Source organism: Lepisma saccharinum, chromosome 17 (genome assembly GCF_977018435.1).
Source record: "Lepisma saccharinum chromosome 17, izLepSacc3.1, whole genome shotgun sequence".
In the NCBI taxonomy this organism is placed as follows: domain Eukaryota; kingdom Metazoa; phylum Arthropoda; class Insecta; order Zygentoma; family Lepismatidae; genus Lepisma; species Lepisma saccharinum.
Window position 1 is genome coordinate 30,952,892 of NC_139245.1, and position 19,551 is coordinate 30,972,442.

Sequence of the window (19,551 nt, forward strand, 5' to 3'; positions counted from 1 at the left end):
ATTCGGCGAGCAAATTTTGACTCACGTTGTCTATCGTCAGCTGATGTGCAGTGTTTCAAAACTTATGAACCGATTAATGCCGCACAAACTATTCACAAAAGGTTTTTAAGCGAAAATTGAGGCTAGACTCTACTTTACGTCCTTATCTGCATGGTGATTGCTTCTTTGCGTTCGCGGCGCGCGATCGTGGTGCGGCACCTGGGATCTCTTCGGGTAAGTACCTTTTTCTTTTTACACTTTCTGTTCACGATAGCCCCACTATCCATTCACGGGGTCGAGGTATGCCTACGAGGTTAGGTCGGGCCTGTTAGGTTAGGTTCCATTAGCACTCATTTCACCCCTAAATATGTGCTTCATCATCTAAAAAATTCCTCAGTACGTTCAATTGCGCATATCCGGACAACATCGGTTTTTCTCGATTTACTCCTTCAGGAAATATTTGCTCGCTTTGGGATTTACGTTGTTGAATTCCTTATAAAATAAGCTTTCCAACGATATATGACACGTATTCCTTAGGAAAAGGACGTAAACTAGAGTCTTACCTTACATTGGAAAAAAAAAAAAACGCTCACACATCATCTTGTCAAACTTCCGCGTGGTTGCTACACTGTGAGGGGGTTACATAACCGAACGCACGGAACATTTGATTCACGTAGTCGACGGTAATGGCGGCATGAGCTATCGTACAACGGAGATGCATGATTGACGAAAAATACCTTATTTACAGGCAAAATACGTTGCACGATTCTAAAAAAACAATTTCCCCAGCTTCAGAAAGTCCTCAAGAACGCAATTCCGTAAGTACTTTCTCGTCTTTCCTCCTGTAAATTTTAAGAAATCCGTCTCCGGCTTATACTACTGTTACCGAAATTTCTTATTGCACAATAAAGTAATGCATTACTTGGTAATGTGGTTATTTTGCGATCAAAAGGTTCTGGGTTTGCTACCCCGTGGAGGCATAAGTGGTTCGGATCTCACTTTAAATTGCAAGTCCTTTGCCAATCAGCATACATGTGCATAAAAATGGAAGAAACTCAAAGTGCTGAACATATTATTTTCATAAAGTACCTACTTTCATTCAGTACCTTTCCCATTCATGTTCTGTTGAATTTTGGGGAGGACAATGATAATCACATTTTCAGAACACAGGCACGGTTGGCCCTATAGCACACAGGATCAGTGAACCTCCAGTAATATACGGCATTTACCTCGAGAATGGACAATAAACATGTCCTTACCATTTGACAATTTTTCGCTAAAATTTCTACACAAGTCATGTATTTGTGTCCGTAACACGGCAAATTATTTTGCTGAGAAAGAGAAACCGTGAGTCTGTCGCCCTCGTGCAGAGCCTCAGCTGAACCCCCACAGGAGAGCTCCTGCCATAGTGAAGGTTCGGGCAGCAGGCAGAAGCTCGGGGTAACTATATGGGCAAAATACATGGAAGAGGATTCTGAAGAACACTGATCTCCAACCAACGGTCATGCGCAGTGCGTGCTCTCTCAGAAGCCGGAGCAGAAGCCAGAAGGCACCATCCTCACTGCGAGTGAGACCCACCTGGTCCCTTCCAGTGTTGCCTTGTGAGGTTCAAGTTTGAAGCGCATTCGTTACATATTCAATCTTCTCTGTTGAATAATTTTTATGCCGAACTTCTTGGCATAAATGCAAAATTGTGGCAGAAAAAAATGAAAGCTGGAATTAGACACAATGCATTAAAATAAAAGAAATACATTACTAAAATAACTCGTGCATGCATTCAGACTTTTTCCTTAAAGATGGAAACACTTCGGATATGTGAAAGTAAAAGAATGGCACGATCTTAGACAAGAAAGGAAGTTGTGACAAACCCTGTCGTAAGTTTTCGAATTGCTTGGATTGTTGTTGCAAAGTATTGATGCTCCGAAGGATGGATTATGTTACGTCATTTGATGCAGTGTAGGTGTTGCTGTCTGCACAGGTAAGAAATGGCCGCTAAAATGCATACAATTAACGGAAACAAACTTTCTCGTATGTTGAAAGAAAATTAACCGAATTTCTAGGTTAACTGAATCGCTAAAAGAAACCCTTACTCGTGCACGAGGCAATTTATCGTATGGACAAGAGTGAGTCAGTGAAAAATATTTCCATTGAATTGAAGCTTTTTGTTTATGCCTACACTCTGACATACATATGTACTGTATATCAAAATACTGTATGTAATAAAATGTACGTACTGTATATAAAAAAACCCTTTATTCCAGTTTAACCGAATTTTCGTTCACCTGAAGCACCATTGGTCCCATCAAATTCGGTTAAACGGTACTGTAGTGTAATTTCATTTCAGTCTCAGTAATTTATGATAATTATTACAAAGGCGTTGCAGGGACTGAATGAGTGTTTTTTGAGAGAACAACACTATTACAGGGAAAAATTTGACCAGTCTGTCCCCCTGAAAAAAAAAAAATGATCTTGCTTCCCATCCCTGGACAAATCCTGGGGACGTCCATGATTTTCTATTAAAACCCGAAATTTCTTTCATAGAGGCACAATTTATTGTACTTAGTTTTAGCCCTAAATTTATTCGCAAACCTCTACTATGAAAAAACTACGTACCAATCTTTTAAGCCCCCTCCCAATTCCTTTGTTTTGAGAAGAAAGTCTATTTGTGGAAACTGAATGTGTGTCATATGACTTCGGTGAACAAGCCGCGCCTGGCAGAACATGAAACAAAAGGATGCAAATGTCTGGAAATTTTTCTATTGCAAGGTAAAAGAAATTTTTTATTTCTCACAAGAGAGTAATGCAGGATGGCCACAAGAAATACTGACAAAGAATACCTGAATAAATGTTGTTCATTAGTAATACCAATGTTATACAATAATAAAAAAGCTGAACAATAAAACAAACTGCCTGTAGAATAACATAACACAAGAAAACAAGTGAGATAAGATATATGAATTTCACAATTGTAAGATTCTTTCCACAAAATACAGGGTGTCCGAATTGAAATGCTCTAATTTCAAATACTTATATTAAACATAATATACAGGCAGAACAGTGTGGTAGGTGGTATATGGTAGCTTAGCTGTGGAAATTTTAAATAGGTAATAAATAGTAAGGATTCAATTATTTTGTATCGTTCCAGAGGGTGAAAAGTGAAAATGACAACCAATGCTGAAAAAGCGCAAACTGTGTGGTGGTACGCAGAATTGGGATCCATTATTGCAGTTCAACGACAGTTTCGTGCAGAGTATCACAGAGACCCTCCCGATGCCAAGAGAATCAAGGCTTGGAAAGCAGCATTTCTAGAGACAGGATCTGTTGCTAAGAGGCATGGTGCGTGGTCGATCACGAACATCCGAGGAAAAAGTTCAGCGCATTGTAGATGCATTTGCATGAAGTCCCCAGAAATCCATTCGTACGGCATCACGTGAGATTGCTCTCCCAAATTTTGTGTACGAACGGATTTCTTGCAATAATGGATCCCAATTCTGCATACCACCACATAGTTTGCACTCTTAAAGCATTGGTTGTCATTTTCACTTTCCACCTCCTGGAACGATACAAAATAAACGAATCCTAACTGTTGATTACCTATTTAAAATTTACACAGCTAAGCTACCATATACCACCTACCACAATGTTCTTGCCTGTAAATTATGTTTAATATAAGTATTTGAAATTAGGGCGTTTCAATTCGGACACCCGGTGTATTAGAAGCTGGCCTCCTTGACGGAGTGGTTAGCACAGTGTGCTACAATGCTAGTGGTGCTACTTCGAATCTTGGCCTGGCCATGGATGTTATGTTTGTGTCCCTTCATCAATGTCATCATATCATCACCCATCTTGTGATGAGGCAGAAATACGAAGTAAAATAAAACAAATCAATGATATGTTAGATCTCACATTGAGAACTTTAGACAATTTTTTAGTTTTCTTCTATTCAGAGTCCATACAAGGGAGAAAAAATGTACACAATATATAAAAATCTTCAAAAACTGTATTAGAAAAGAATATTTATTTACATAGCTACGATGACTACACCACTTACACTCTATGAATCACAAAGGAACTTCCTATTTAGTTAACCTCCTCAAAAGTGATTGTAGGTGCTTCGAAGGGGTGCACACTTTCATCATAAATGTCATCATCCAATGGATCCTTCATATCTTCAGGATAGAAGGTAGGAAAAAATGGAGGATTCTCAAATTTCCTGTTTTAAAAAATAAGGTGTCATTATTAGAAATGAAAAACATAAGAATATGAATGTTACTTAAAAAAATAAAAATAATAATAATAAAAAAAAAACCTGTGGCAAATATGAGCTTATTCAATATCATTGTCAATATTTGTAATCTCTTCTACTCATTGTATTGTCTTCTTTTCTGTCTGTCCAAAGTAAAAGTAGTACTTAAGTGCTGTGTCTCAGGAAATGCAAATCTAACAGCTTGTGCCATTACATTTATTACAAAAAAATTATTTATCTTAGGTCATAACAATATGTATTGGTTTAATCATCTGATGATGACTGCAAGTTACAGTTGCAATATTGTGTTAGAAGCAATGGTGATGCGAGTCAGAAATATTAATAAAACACAGTAAAATGTTCACATCTATATACACTGTATTGATTTTTGTTGTAATTGCATTATTGAAAAAAAGTGAAAATACAAAGGAATATGGTCTTTACTAATTGTGTATATACTAAATAATTTCACTTAATATGCACATTTTATTATTACTGGAAGTCTCAGAGTGAAAATACTAAATATTATTTAATTTTATAAGTTGAACTTCTCAATTGTAATGATATATATCTGGATTTCCAACTGTTCAGATAATTATGATCTAACAACTATAAAAAAATTCCAATACCTTATGCAAATTTGACCATTCCTACTTCCCACCTTTAACATCATGTTTGTTTTTTACATTCATGTTTATTTTGAAAGATAAGTTGAAATCCACACTGAAAGGTCACACTGGTTTCAGGTGATGGACTAGACTGAAGAAAATATGCCAAATTGCACGTGAAAAAAGGTTTTCTACATGACACGTAAAAAACGTATAAAACGTAAAGAACCAGAATCAAACATAAAAAAAATAAAGAAAACATGTTTTTTGCGATGGTTGTACAATTATGTATGGCAGTTGAAGTGGCCAAAAAAAAAGGCTTTAACCCATTACTGCCCACTGTCGACATTTGTCGACATAAAATTGAATAATTTAGTATAATTTTTTTTTCATGGGTTTTGTGATATTTGTTTACAACGATAACTTTCGTGGATGAGTTGGCAACTACTTCAGCGACTGCAGCAGAGTGACCTTCAGTTTCCCTCCACAGAGCTTGGGGAGTCATTGTTGTTCACACGTGTTTGCATCGTGCGCTATGGCTGCTAGCAATAGGTATGTTTTTTCGTATTATACTAAATCTTAATTAGGTTATTTTTATGTGTGCATAAATAGCACATGTTGGTTACATTTACGCTATGTTCACTTTCGTTGAATGGTTTTTATCATCTTCTACGTACGTCGTTATAATTTAGTGTCGACATTTGTCGACAGTGAGCACGGACGGGTCCACTGTTTTCATCACCGGCCCTGTTACGATATCAGTTGTATAATTTTTCCAGGTTGACTGTAGAGCAGATCGCTTGTATATTAGAAGAGACAGACGACCTCTTAGATGCAATTGTATACACCGAGCCTCCTGAGAATGTTCTTCTAAGCGATGGTGATAGTGATGAAGATGAACCCGTTGGAGATATGAACAAACTTTCTGGTAATCAACTTCGGACAGGTGCAGTGCTGGTTTGCTCCAAAATCACCGATAAGGGAATAGTGCATTTGAGACAGGGTGAACCAGATGATGATGCGTGCGATAATGTTGAAGCTGTTTCAGTGTCCGATGTGCCTCAGTTTGATTTTGGAAGTCCTCCGCAGAAGCGACCAAAATCTGAAGCGTCAACAAGCAAAGACCCCGGTAGTTGTGTTCAAATCGAGAGTAAACAAATCAAGACTGGAGTAAAAGTTATACCTTCACATCAGAGTATAAAGTCTCAAGTTCGTAAGTGGGAAAAGAGTGACATCGGAGACAAACCTTCGATCGAGTTCACACTTTCTTCAAAATGATTTCACACCGGTACAATTGTTCGAAATGTTTTTGGACGATGAAGTTATTGAATTTATAGTTCAATCCACAATTGAGTATGCTGTACAGAAGGGAAAACCTGCATTTACGTTGTGCAAGGATGAACTCAAACTTTTCTTTGCAATATTATTTCTTTCTGGATACAATGTAATGGCTAGAACCAGAATGTATTGGGAATTATCTGAAGATGTACATCACGCAGGTGTTTTGAAAGCAATGTCAAGGAATAGGTTTGAAGAAATACTGCGATACATACATTTTTGTGACAATTCAAAACTAGACGCTGTTGATCGTTTTGGGAAGATAAGGCCAGTTTGGTCTATGATAAATGAGCGTTGGCTTCAATTTTATCCAGGTGATACATATCTCTCAATTGACGAGTCAATGGTGCCATATTATGGGAGCCATGGCGCCAAACAGCACATCCACGGGAAACCCATTCGCTTTGGTTTCAAAGTATGGGCATTGTCGACGCGTCTTGGATATCTTATTCAAGGAGAGCCGTATCAAGGTGCTGCGACGGGAAATACAATACCAGAATTGGGAGTAGGTGGCTCCGTAGTCATGGATTTGATATCCGAACTTTCGTCTCGTTCACGGCTCTCTTTGTTTTTTGACAACTATTTTACTTCCATTCGTCTGCTGGAACATTTACAAGCAAACGGTCACGATGGAACTGGTACGGTTCGCCCAAATCGTGTAGAAAATGCTGCACTTCCGGATGTTAGTTCGTGCAGGAAACAAGAGCGGGGAAGTTACCATCAACTAACAGACAAAAGTACTGGCATTACTCTTGTACGCTACCATGATAACAACATCGTTACAGTAGCAACAACTGTCGCGGGTGTGTCATCTCTGGGACATGCAAGGCGATGGAGCAATGCGGACAAAAAATACATTTCAGTTCCTTAACCTTCGTGTGTTGCTCTATACAATACTTACATGGGTGGTGTTGACCGCATGGACCAAAACATTGCATGCTACAGGATTAGTATCGGGAACAAGAAGTGGTATTGGCCAATGATAAGTTATCTGCTTAACGTTTCCATGAACAACGCATGGCAACTTTACCGCCTGACTGCTAAAGGAAAAGAAGATGGGCTTGATCTGCTCTCATTTACGAGGTACGTAGTACGGAATTATATGCAGTCGTACGTGAAAAACCGTCCACTAGCAGGAAGGCCAAGCGTTAAAGTCTCATCCAGAGTATTGCCTGAAGTGCGATTTGATGGCACATCACATCATTTGGAAACTGTTTCCAAGCAAGTACGTTGTGGACATTGTGGAAAGGCTACAAGGAAGAAATGTAAGAAGTGCAATGCCGGATGCCATATACAGTGTTCAGAGGCATTACACACACAGAAATAGATCAGCAACACTTACACAAAGTCGCATTGTTTTCTATTTCCAAAATTTAATTATGTTTTTATTTAGTTAGATTCGAAAGTGGCAACTCAATTCAGAAATAATTGATAGAATTTTATTATGTACCGCTGCAAATGTAAAAATATGAATGAGCATTGTAATTTCTTGTAAATATGTTCATGTATCAATATAATCTGAATGTCAAACAATAAAAATATAAAATATGTGGAATTTCGTTGTAATAACTGCCCATATATTTAGTAAAATAATCATGTTTATTAAGGTTTTGTTATTCAGTATTGATGGTGCCATCCGTGCTCACTGTCGACATTTGTCGACATGCTAAAACTAAAAGACTATTGGTCGAAAAAAATAAAAATCATTATTTTGGCATTATTTTAGACAAACTACAAAAGGGTTTCAAAGGATACAAGAAATTTCGAAAAATAAATAATTTGGGCAGTAATGGGTTAAGAAACTTTTCTTCCAAATTTTTGTGCTCTATGTTGGAATTTTACAAACTGACATATTCACATTCACATCATAATTAGCCTATGCAAGTGTACAAAATGTTAAAAGGAATTTGAAGCTGTTACTAAAACTTTAAAATCCAATCAAAAAAAATTATCGTTAATTGTTGTTATAAATACAAGTACTAGTGCAAGTCTAGGTTTCTCAATTTTTAAAAAAAGAACAGTTTTATTTCTCTGTTAGTGACGGTGAGGCTGGAAGGAAAATAACGATTCTGTGCTGAAATACATAAGAAAATTAAAGTTTAAAATGTATTACAGTAGTTTTTATATTACTCTTTAAAACTCCAAGCCAAAAACTAAAGACAAAACATAGTTCATAATGACCATGGCAACAGGGCTTATAAGATATATAGATACAGGTCAGTCAGTATCCTGTGAAATTATCAGTGATAGGTCTAAATATTAAATAACATAAGAAATCAAGTTAAAGAGATTAAAAAATAACAATAAACATTCGAACAACGAGAAAGGTAATTAACAACAATAAGGGGAAAGGACATGTGAAGAGTAAATTACCTTGTCAAACCAGCACAGAACACATGCACCATCCGACAGTTCAAGGGTGTAGAAAAAGTCTAGAGGTTCATTATAGGAATACTGGAGATTAGTATGAAGAGAAAAGGCAGCATGCAATGTTAATCGGACATTATTGATTGTCTAGTGCTTTTAGCTATACAGTAAAACCTCGTTAATCCAGACTAGGAGGAGATAAGTTCAGCGGTTTAACAAAAGTCCGGATAAACTGAAATAACCTAAAAGAACAGTAGAAAGTCCATTAAAACTCCGTTTATAGCAACAAAACACGTTTATTGTGGTGTATTTAAAGGGCGTAGGCCTAAATACACTATACAGTACAGTAAAATGTAAAGCAATACAACAATGCAGTGCTTCTAGCCTCATTTAAAACCTTGCATTCTGATTTTTTTTTACCTTTTCCCTATCTGGATTAAGCGAAATCCGGCTTAACGAGGTTTTACTGTACTTATTCTAACACTGTTTCAAGAGGTCTGTTGTAGGTTCAATCACCAAATCAACACGAGCAAAAACAAATTTGTTCACCTGAAGAAAAGAGAATAGGTGCTCTCTCAAAATGTAGTATTAGAATAAGTATAGATAAAAGCACTAGACCCGGGATTCCCAACTTTACATTTGCGGCACCCTTGGGAATGAGATTATAAACTTCAGGCACCTTGTGTTAATTTTCTCTTTTTTAAAATTAATCTAAAACCTTTAGGTACCCGATCGTCTCGATTGAGATGCTCTTAGGTAAACCTCGGGTGCTCGATCGAGATGCTTTTTCAAGGTCGTAGTTTTTATATTATAACTTCGCTATTTTTGACTAGAATTCAGATTTCCTTTTTTCATATTGTTGTTAACACATGTATTTAACAGAAATGATTGTTGCACGTTTTTGTTTTTTTTCCCCATGAAACTGCCGGGAAAAAGGAGGACTTCTTTTTTGCGTCTTTTTTCAAGGGAAAAATTTTGCCGACAAAGGAAGGTAGGCAGGCCGGCTTTGTTGTTCTAAAGCAATGCGTTTCCCTCACCCCTGGAAACTGCATTCGAAGGAAGTTTGTTTATCGGTACCCGAGGTCAAAAGGAATATTTGCCGTCCTTTTTTTCAGTGGGGCGGGGGAAACCCCATTTTTTAAAAAAATACGATTTTTGGGGGATTCCCCCCTCCCCCTTCATATATATGCCAAATGACTTACTTGACTTAATTCCTTCCGTTCCTATTGGAACATAGGGCATCCACGAAGTGTCTCCATCTCATTCTGTTGCATGCGATCTTCTTCATTTCTTTCCAACTTTTCCCCTGTTGTTTTCCTTCTTCTTCAACAGTACGTCTCCATGAGCTTTTGGGTCTTCCCCTTTTTCTAGCACCTTGAGGGTTCCAGTAAAGTGCTTGCTTTTCAATTGTGTTGTCTGCTTTCCTTAGTGTGTGTCCTATCCAGTTCCATTTTCTTCTTTTAATTTGGTTTTTAATCTGGTCTTCTGATGCTCGTATCCAAAGTTCTTAATTTGTGATTACTTCTGGCCAATGTACATTTAATATTCTCCTGAGACATCTGTTAATGAAAACTTGTAATCTATTTGTGATTTCAGTCGTGACTTTCCAGGATTCTGCTCCATACAGCAATACTGATTTAACATTGCTTCTAAAAATCTTTAACTTTGTTTCTGTAGTTATAATCCTACTTTTCCATATTGGGTAGAGTTGTACAAATGCCCCATTTGCTTTCTTGATGCGTTGTTTTACATCATGTTCTGCTCCTCCATTTGTGCGCAACTACACTTCCTAAGTAGGTAAAATTGTCTACATCTTCTAATATTTCATTTTCTAATTGAATATAATCTTGAATTCTTGCATTTATTCGCATTGTTTTAGTCTTTGATTTATTTAATAATGTCAGTCCGAATTTTTTAGCTTCTACAACCAGATCTTCCAATTTAGTTTTTGCATCTCTATAAGATTCTGACAACACACACACATCATCGGCAAAATCTAAATCTTCTAATCTATCCATAAGGCCCCATTGCATTCCTCTTCTTTTTCCCTTTACGGTTTCCCTCATTACTGTATCTATTACGAGAAGAAAAATAAGAGGCGACAGAATACATCCCTGCCTCACTCCAGATTCTGTTTCAAAGGGTTCTGTAACATCTCCTTCATGAATAACTTGACTCTTGTATTGTCGATATGACTCCTGAATTATCCTTATTATCTTAAGTGGTATTCCAAACTTCTGTAATATTTGCCACATTTTTTCCCTTGTTATAGAATCAAAGGCTTTCTCAAAATCTACAAAGATGGTATACAATCTAGTATTACATTCTATGCATTGCTCAATGATAATCCTTAATGTACAGATTTGATCTGTGCAGGATCTACTAGAACGAAATCCTGCTTGCTCTCTCCTAATCTTGGCTTCTACTTTATCTTGAATGCGATTTAATATAACCCTAGTTAGTATTTTACTTTACTTTACCGATAAAAGCGTGATTCCTCTCCAGTTATTACAATTTGTCATATCGCCTTTTTTTGGAATTTTTATTATAAGACCCCTTTTCCAATCTTCTGGCATTTTCTCTTTTTCCCAAACTGACGCGAACACTTCATATAATATTTCTGCCATCAAGTTCACATTTACCTTCAAAATCTCTGGTGGAATTTGGTCTATTCCAGCTGCTTTCCCATTCTTTTGTTGCTTAAGTGCTAGTTTGATTTCCTGAATTGAAGGAGGAAGGTCTGAAATTCTCATCTCTGTACGCTCTTCATTTTCTTCAGTTTCTTCAGCCTCACTCTCTATTTCTCTCGTTCTGTCATTTTCGCTGATGTTCCTATTTAATACCTCTTCAAAGTGTTCTTTCCATCTCTTCATTTGTTCTTGTTTATCCATTAACAGCCTGCCATTCTTATCCTTGACTGGTATATTTTTCTTAAATTGTCGCTTTGATAGTAGGCGTGTTGTTTGATAAAGTTGTTTTAAATCACCCTTACTTGCTGCTTCCTCTGCTACTCTTGCTTGCTGTTCTATCCAATTGCGTTTATCATTTCGAGCACTCTTCTTCACTTTTCTATCAAGATCTTTATATTGTCTTTGTAGCGAACTCTTTTGGGTTCTTGTTTTTGCAGTGTTTAATTCTGCCTTCTTCATTTTTCTAGCTTTAATTTTATCCCATGTGTTCGTTGACATCCAGTCATTCTGATTACTTTCCCTATATCCTAAAATGTTTTCACTTATTTCTATCAAATTTGTCTTGGTCTTCTTCCACTTTCTCTCTATTGTATCCTCTTCTCTTTCTTCTATATCTTCATCTTGCTCCATTTGTAAACCTTCAAACCTGTTCCTAAGTTCCAATACAAATCTATTTCTTGTATCTTTATCATTTAACTTTTTCAAATCAAATTTCTTTCCCATTTTTGAAAACTTTTTACATGCTGCCATTATACGAAGTTTAAAGACTGCAATTACCAAGTGGTGATCACTACCAATATCGGCTCCTCTTTTATTTCTTACATCTAGAAGGGATCTTCTCCATTTACGGGTAATGCAAACATGGTCAATTTTGATTTTCTGTCACATGATCAGGTGATAATCATGTCACTTTATGGATATCTTAGTGGGGAAAAACAGTTCCACCTATGATCAGGTCATTTTCTGCACAAAGATCAACAAATAACTGGCCATTTTCATTCATTTCCCCCAGTCCATGTCTACCCATAATATGCTCTATTCCTTCATTATCTGATCCAATTTTTGCATTTATATCTCCCATCAAGATGCATATGTCTTTCTTATTATGTACTAGTACTTGGTGCAATTTTGAATAAAATTCCATTTTTTCTGTTATGTCTGAAACTTCTGTTGGGGCATAGCATTGTACTATTTTAGTTTAAGAGAGAGTGATAGACTTCAGCAAGCAGTAGCCCAAATGCAGGCCTACAGGTTGGACATATTGGGGATCAGTGAGACAAGATGGAAAGGATTTGGAGAGATGAGAACTAAAGATGGATTTACATTCCTATATTCAGGAAGAGAAGAGGAGGAACAACATCGGGATGGTGTAGGTATTCTCTTGAGTAAGATAGCAAAGAAAAGTTTATTGGAATGGAACCCTGTTTCTGAAAGAATTATAACTGCGAAGTTCAAAGCAAAGGTGAGAAACATTAAAATAGTACAATATGCCGAATGTTCATAAATTTTATATCTTCTGAATCTGTGATTCATTCCGCGTACAACGGTATATCATTCATCTCTCTAGGGGCAATTAGCCTCTGAGCTACAGTCATTCCAAGGTAACGCTGCATTTTGAGGCTTGAAACAGTGGCGTGTTGACCATTCCTTTTAGGGGTAGGTACAACTTGCGTTACATTGGTCATACGATAATAATGCAAATATTTTTGTGTTCCTTACATGTCAGTAATAATTTCCTTGTGCATGTTGACACTGTCATGTACTTTTTTCTTGGGGGGAGGGAGGGAAATCCCCATTTTTTCCAGAAATTTTGGAATTTTGGGGTTTTCCCCCTCCCCTGCCACATATACGCCAAATTTGCACAAATTTTATATAGTCTGAATCTCTGGTTCATTCCGCCTACAACGGTATACCATTCATCTCTCTAGGGCAATTAGCCTCTGAGCTACAGTCATTTTAAGGTAACACTGCATTTTGAAGCTTGAATCAGTGGCGTGCGGACCATTCGTTTTGGAGGTACAACTCGCGTTACATTGGTCATACGATAATAATGCAAATATTTTTGTGTTCCTTACATGCCAGCGATAATTACCATGTGCATGTCGACACTGTCATGTACTTTTTTGGGGGGAGGAGGGGAAATCCCCATTTTTCCCCGAAATTTTGGAATTTTGGGGGTTCTCCCCTCCCCCACCTGCCAATATACGCCGAATTTGCATAAATTTTATAGTCTGAATCTCCGGTTCATTCCACGTACAACGGTATATCATTCATCTCTCTAGGGCAATTAGCCTCCGATCTACACTCATTTAATTGAAACTCTGCATTTTGCTCAAAATCGGCTTGGGCAGCAAGGGGGTTACCTGTGAAAATGGCCTTGGGCTCCTAAAGGTTAATGGAAGTGGAATATATTATCATGAGAATTTAATTTAATTGTCAAATAAATACCTACTCCAGTACTAATGATATTCATTTATTGGAAGAAAATATAAGGAACAAAACCTATAATAAAACATGAGACTTGAGACTGATGCTTACAGAACAAATGTTTCATATCAGGAACTATGTAAGAGTAACTAATTTGTACTAAGGAATGAGTGCATCGATCAGTGTTACCATCTGTTGGACATGAGAGTAATTAATTCGATTTAATATATTTTGCCTATCACTAAAATATCTCATGGTACCCCAGTTGGGAATCACTGCACTAGACAATGGGTAATGTCCAATTAACATTGCACACTAATGTGGAACTACTGTCACTAACATTGAGAGAATTACAATGCTGAATAGATAGTAAATATTGCCAAAAAAATGTTATGTGAAAATTTAGATTTATTTATGGTTAGGCAATGTATAACTTTATGTTATATGGATGATCACAAGAAAAGGTTCTGCGTGGTCTTACCTTAATCATTTAAAACGAGTTTCATAAATAAATGTATTCAGAAAATAACAAGTTTGGAAAATAAAGATGTTTTAATGTAAAGCACATTGGTTCTTTTTTACCTTCACAGAAACAGGCCAGATTTTGACCACCTTGGGTGTGACAAATGATCTAGGCAAACTAAAAAAATTCTTCACAAAAACAAACCAAAGCCCCATGATGCATATTCACCTCTCCCATCCAACAACATTAAAAACAAAAAAAGCATCAACTCACCTCTGAGGAAGGAAGGTGTCATACACATAACAGAACTGATTTGTTGGTCCAGGAACTGCATGTCCTAGTACATACAGTACATTGTACTTGGTGTTTATTCTCATAATCTGCAAGTGAGAAAAACATTATACATGCTGCTGAATGCAGAGGCAGAATAATATATGTTTGCAATTAGATATAGCTCTGCTTTCTGATTTCATAACAATTATCAACAAGTCGCAGTCAATTAAAACATAATTGTAGTTAGAGTAGTTTCATGTCTTCAGTAAAGAACTGGTGTGCCAGTAGTTGAATTATAAATAGCTTTCCCAACCTTTGAAATTAAGTTTAATGCTGTAAAATCCTAGATGAATAAGAAAATAGGAATGATAGAGTAAAAACTTTCATTGGGTGGCTTTCTCCTCCCATCCAGAATTATAACACTGGTTATACATAAGATCGCCTTACTGAAAGAAACAATAATAATAATAATAAAAGGCCCATAAATGTCAGCAAGCAGCTGCAAGATATTGAATGACTGTACTCACTATATATGACACGATAAACAGGACATACTTTCTTCATAAGTGCGCAACATTCAAAAACTTGTCATTACATAAATGCAATGGACATGAAAAAATATATATCCTAGGAACTTTAGCCTGTATCTATTAAGACTTCTTTTGGAATATATTCCATTTTTTGAACACGCACCGTGATATTACAAAAACTGAGAAATTACATCTGTATAGAATTCTTTCTAGGGTGTTCAAATGATCCTTCATGTAGTTTACTTTCAATGATGTCTATTGGGGCTCTGTTGACAAGTTGAGTACATTTGAGGCCTGTAGCCAGCTCCCCCCCCCCCCCCGAAGCACTGTGTCAGCCCCCTTGACATTAGGTAAAACAAATTTGTATAAATTTGTTTGTAGTGATAAGTGAAAATGTAGTCAGCTTATATTATTTTGCTCACAACTTGAAGGATAAATTCACAGAACATGAACAGCATCTATTACATTCATTCATCTCGTTTATGATTTGATTTGCTTTATTTTACTTCGCTTTTTGTGCCACTTTTGGCTAATTTGCGAAGATGGGAATGAGGGATGATATGATGAAATTGTTGAATGAGGGATGATTTGATGAAATTGTTGAATGGACACTCAGAAACATCCATGCCCAGGCCACGATTCGAACCCAGGACCCCTAGCATTGTAGCATGATGTGCTAACCACTCCGCCACAGGGGCTGGCTCATCTCATTTATGAGTCGAAGTCTTAGTATTTAGAAGATTCTCTAGAGTTTAGAAAGTTCCTTCACAAGGGAGCTTCTTTATCTGTACTTTCGCTGCCCCTGTTGCCGCCTCCTGTTTAGACAGAAATCTGTGACTTTGACGTTATGATTCACATTCCTTCCACACCAGCGTCAGAATTCAATAGCTCTCAAGTTTTCGGAACAAAGGGAAGTTTCACTAAGTAATGAAGACCAGTTTTGGCATGTACTTACTTTGTTCTCAAGCTTTCACCACATCATGGGGCTTCCTCAGGAGACAGGACAAGTATATATTCCTTTTCCCGAATGTCTGGAGTAAGAGGAGAACACGGACGTGACCTGAGCGCATGTTGCGGGTGTGTGCCTCGTCCAATGAACGTGCAGGGGGGGAGGGGGTCATGTGGGAGGGGGCTACTCGAATGGCCATTCGCTGTCGAGTAGTTCTGTAAAACATGACTGCTCGCAAGCCTACTAGTCTGGCCCCGCCCACAAGCTTTCTCCTCTGCACGTTGCTACTCCAGACATTCCGGAAAAGGAATACAGTAGTAAAGATTTAGGACATGGGAAGGTAAGTTAAAGGTTAAATAGATAAAAAGACTATAAAAGGTAAAGTTGGAGCCAGCCAGAGTTGGAGTGGAAGGAGTGACAGGGCACTGCTTTGTCCTTTACCTTTTATCGTCTTCTTATCATTTTAACCTGTTTTAGTCTTTAACTTACTTTCCCATGTCCTAAATCTTTACTATACTTCCCCTATCTTCTGAGGAAGCCACATGATGTGGTGAAAACTTGAGAACAAAGTAAGTACATGCCAAAACTGGCCTTTATTACTTAGAGAAATGATGGCATGTGGTGAGGGAAGTTTCTTGCTTCGGCCAGCGGTAAATTTGTACAGTAGACACTATGATTGATTATTATCAGGGACGGCACTACGGGGGGTTATCTAGCAGAAATACTGCTGCCTTGAAATTAAGGGGTCCCAGGTTCGATCACCGGTGGAGGCACATATCATTAAGTGGCTCGGATTCCACTATAAGCTGTAGGTCTCGTCCCAATTAGCTTCTGTGTATATAATGGATCTTAATACAAATCCAATCAAGTAAATATTTTTGCATACGGTCCAAAAATCAGCACGGTTGGGCAAATTTCATTCTTCGCAGGCCTAGGCCTACATGCTAATCAATTATTATTTGTGATGTTAGAAAATAATTTCTGCAGTACCGTCAAAGTGGCCAAATTTGATTCCGTGCAGAAGAATCAATCTTTGAAGCACATCTTATAAAACTATTGATCCAATTCTGATCAATATTCAGAGCTGAAATAAAATTATAATCTTCAGCAGTCACTTCTCTAACCAAAATGCCCAGTGCAAGAGTTGCAACTACATATATTCATTGATTTTATGTCAATATATTTGTCTCGTACTGGAGGTGGATTTGTAATGAAAATATTTTTGTTCCTTGAGAGTGGCACGTCCTAAGTGGACGATATTTCTCACATCCCCCCAATTTTTAGCCCTAAGTTCTGGTTTCCAGTCATTGAACAAGAAAAGTAAGATATTTCATCATGGAAGAGAAAATGGTATCATTCAGTTTTTATTCAAGGGTGTTTTCACTTATTTGATGCCTACTTTATTAAGTAAGTGCCACTTTTCTGAAGCATGAAAAGCTACAATCTTTATACGCTCCCTACTGTTGTGATTTGGACAGTTTACAGTCACGGCACACTATGAGGCAGAATGGAAGTCAAAATAAAGACCTTCAGCAGCTGCTTGCAATGATTGAAACATTCAAAATTTCCTTTTACGAACTTTATAAGCTTTGTGTTATTGAAATGTTCATATCCCCATCAACGGTTGCTTGCGACAAACCTTCAAAATCTAATTGGTGACGAGAGGTTGAGTGCTGTGTCTGTTCTGTCCTTTGAAGAGCTTGCAAAATCTTTGGATTTAAAAAAGGTTGTGGCTGCTCATAAAAACAGATGTGTCTTACCGTAGTTTCTTGCTGTGACTCATGTTCTCATTTTAGCAACAAGTTAGTCACACTGTTTACATAGAAATAGTGTTACGTGTAGTATTTATATGAATATCCAGCGAGCTAATAATGTAATGAGAGTAGTTTTTATGGTGTATTTTGTACTCTTCACATGAACAGTAAGACTCTGATATTATTCCACTCAATAATGGCTTAGGAAAAGGAACAATATAATTATTGCATTTTATTTGACACAAAAGATTCGTGCCTAAAAGTACTTTTGTATATGATGGAACAAAATGCAACATCTCATTGAATTATCTTGAGTTCTGATTGTAAAATATGCAAGCGGTAAAATTATAGCCTAAAAGTATGAAGTAAGTACATTTTAGTCTGTATTAGTTAGCCCCCGAGAATTTGACTCCGAAATCTGTAGCCCACCCACTTATTTCACTGTGGATATTGTGCATTATTCTTGTAAGATATAAATATCAATCATCAAAAGAGATGATGTCACTAGCAGTCAATTAACACTTCAAGAGATGTTTTAGAAGATATAGAAAAACTAGTATTTGTATGATATTTCTAAATGTTATATTAACTTAATGACTCCCTCCCCCCTCCCCCCACACATAATTTACCTTCATTTAATACTATTTAACTTTTGAAAAATGGACTTGGTTTACAAAGCATTCCTGATAATCTGAGAGTCCCCCCATGGAGTTAAATTCTAGCTAGGTACATTGTCATGGCCATGAAGTTTCATTTTTTGTTGTTAAGAAATAAAATTATTTTCCAGCTTTGTCAAATATAAATTTTCTACAGGCCTAGTGTAAAAATTTCAAACACTTGCTAAAATGCTCTTGCCAATAGCAGCAAGATCCACAAGACAGGACAGACATGAACAGCACATCTTTTATTTTTATTTTGATAATTCTCCAACATCCAGAGTAGGTGGGGCAAAGGTTTCAATCCGGTGTGGCAAGCCTTTGGTTTCAATCACAGCTGGGTCTGATGAAACGTAATAACATTTGTACACATAATCCAAATCTTCAATACGTGAATATAACAAAAATAATATTAGGTGGTCCAAAATTTTTTGGACTCACTACCATCTGGTCAAAAAGTGATCTTGGGGCTAAATTATCCACAATTGCCCTCAAAGTATTCCCTTTCCACACATACAAAACAGTCCCAGCAATTCTGTCATTTTTAAAAAGCATCCTGGAAGTTAAGTTTTGTGAGGTGCCACATTCAGGATTAGATCGAAACGATGGCCTTTTAACATAATCTTCAGTTGTGGTAACAGAAAAAAGTCACAGAGGGTCAAGTTAAGCAAGAAGGGTGGGTGAGGGATGACAGTCATTATTATTAATATTGGTCACAAAGTACCTGGGGAAAAAGAAAGTGAGAGATGAAAAAGTCAGTTTTTTCATCACCAAAGTTTTGGTCAATGTCTTCACACAACCACCACAATATGGCACAGTAGTAGGCAGAATTGACTGTTTACCCTTCTGGGATGAATTCTTTGTGAACAATCCTTTTGATGCCACAGATGATCTCGAGTTTGCTCTTCACCTGTGTTGCTCTTACAGGTCTTGGTGAGTTTTGACTTTTCCGCTGGGAGGATTGTTGCTCAGGGTCGTAACCATAAACGAGGTCTCATCACCTTGGACAACAAGGTTGCATCATCAGAAGGAAACCTGACAAGTTTCTGCTTCTGATCAGCTGTAACAATCTTTGTAACTGACACAACGCATGCCCAATTGAGCAGTCAGAACCATTGGCCACTTGCCACCTCATCAGCACGGTGATGAATAGTTCAATGTAGATCCTCACAAATGAGCAGTTGAAATTTAGTAATACCAGGTGTGCCGGTTAATAATTCTTAATTGATCTGAAAGAAAACAAGTGGTATGTGCCATTGCTAGCTATACAT

At 37.2% G+C, this 19,551-nt stretch overlaps 1 protein-coding gene across 2 annotated transcripts in view; it reads right to left on the reverse strand.

Moving 5' to 3' along the window:
• Positions 1-3,977: 3,977 nt before the first annotated feature.
• mRpL3 (mitochondrial ribosomal protein L3) overlaps positions 3,978-19,551 on the reverse strand; it is a 55,576-nt gene continuing 40,002 nt past the window's right edge. Inside the window, exons 7-8 of one of the 2 annotated variants that reach the window (XM_083139271.1) lie at positions 14,392-14,498; positions 3,978-4,192 (exon numbers count right to left, since the gene is read on the reverse strand). In XM_083139271.1, coding sequence (XP_082995397.1) covers positions 4,060-4,192; positions 14,392-14,498 — 240 coding nt within the window. In that variant the 3' untranslated portion in view covers positions 3,978-4,059. Of the gene's footprint in view, positions 4,193-8,635; positions 8,781-14,391; positions 14,499-19,551 lie in introns of those variants that run through there. The other variant, XM_083139272.1, reaches the window with a different exon arrangement.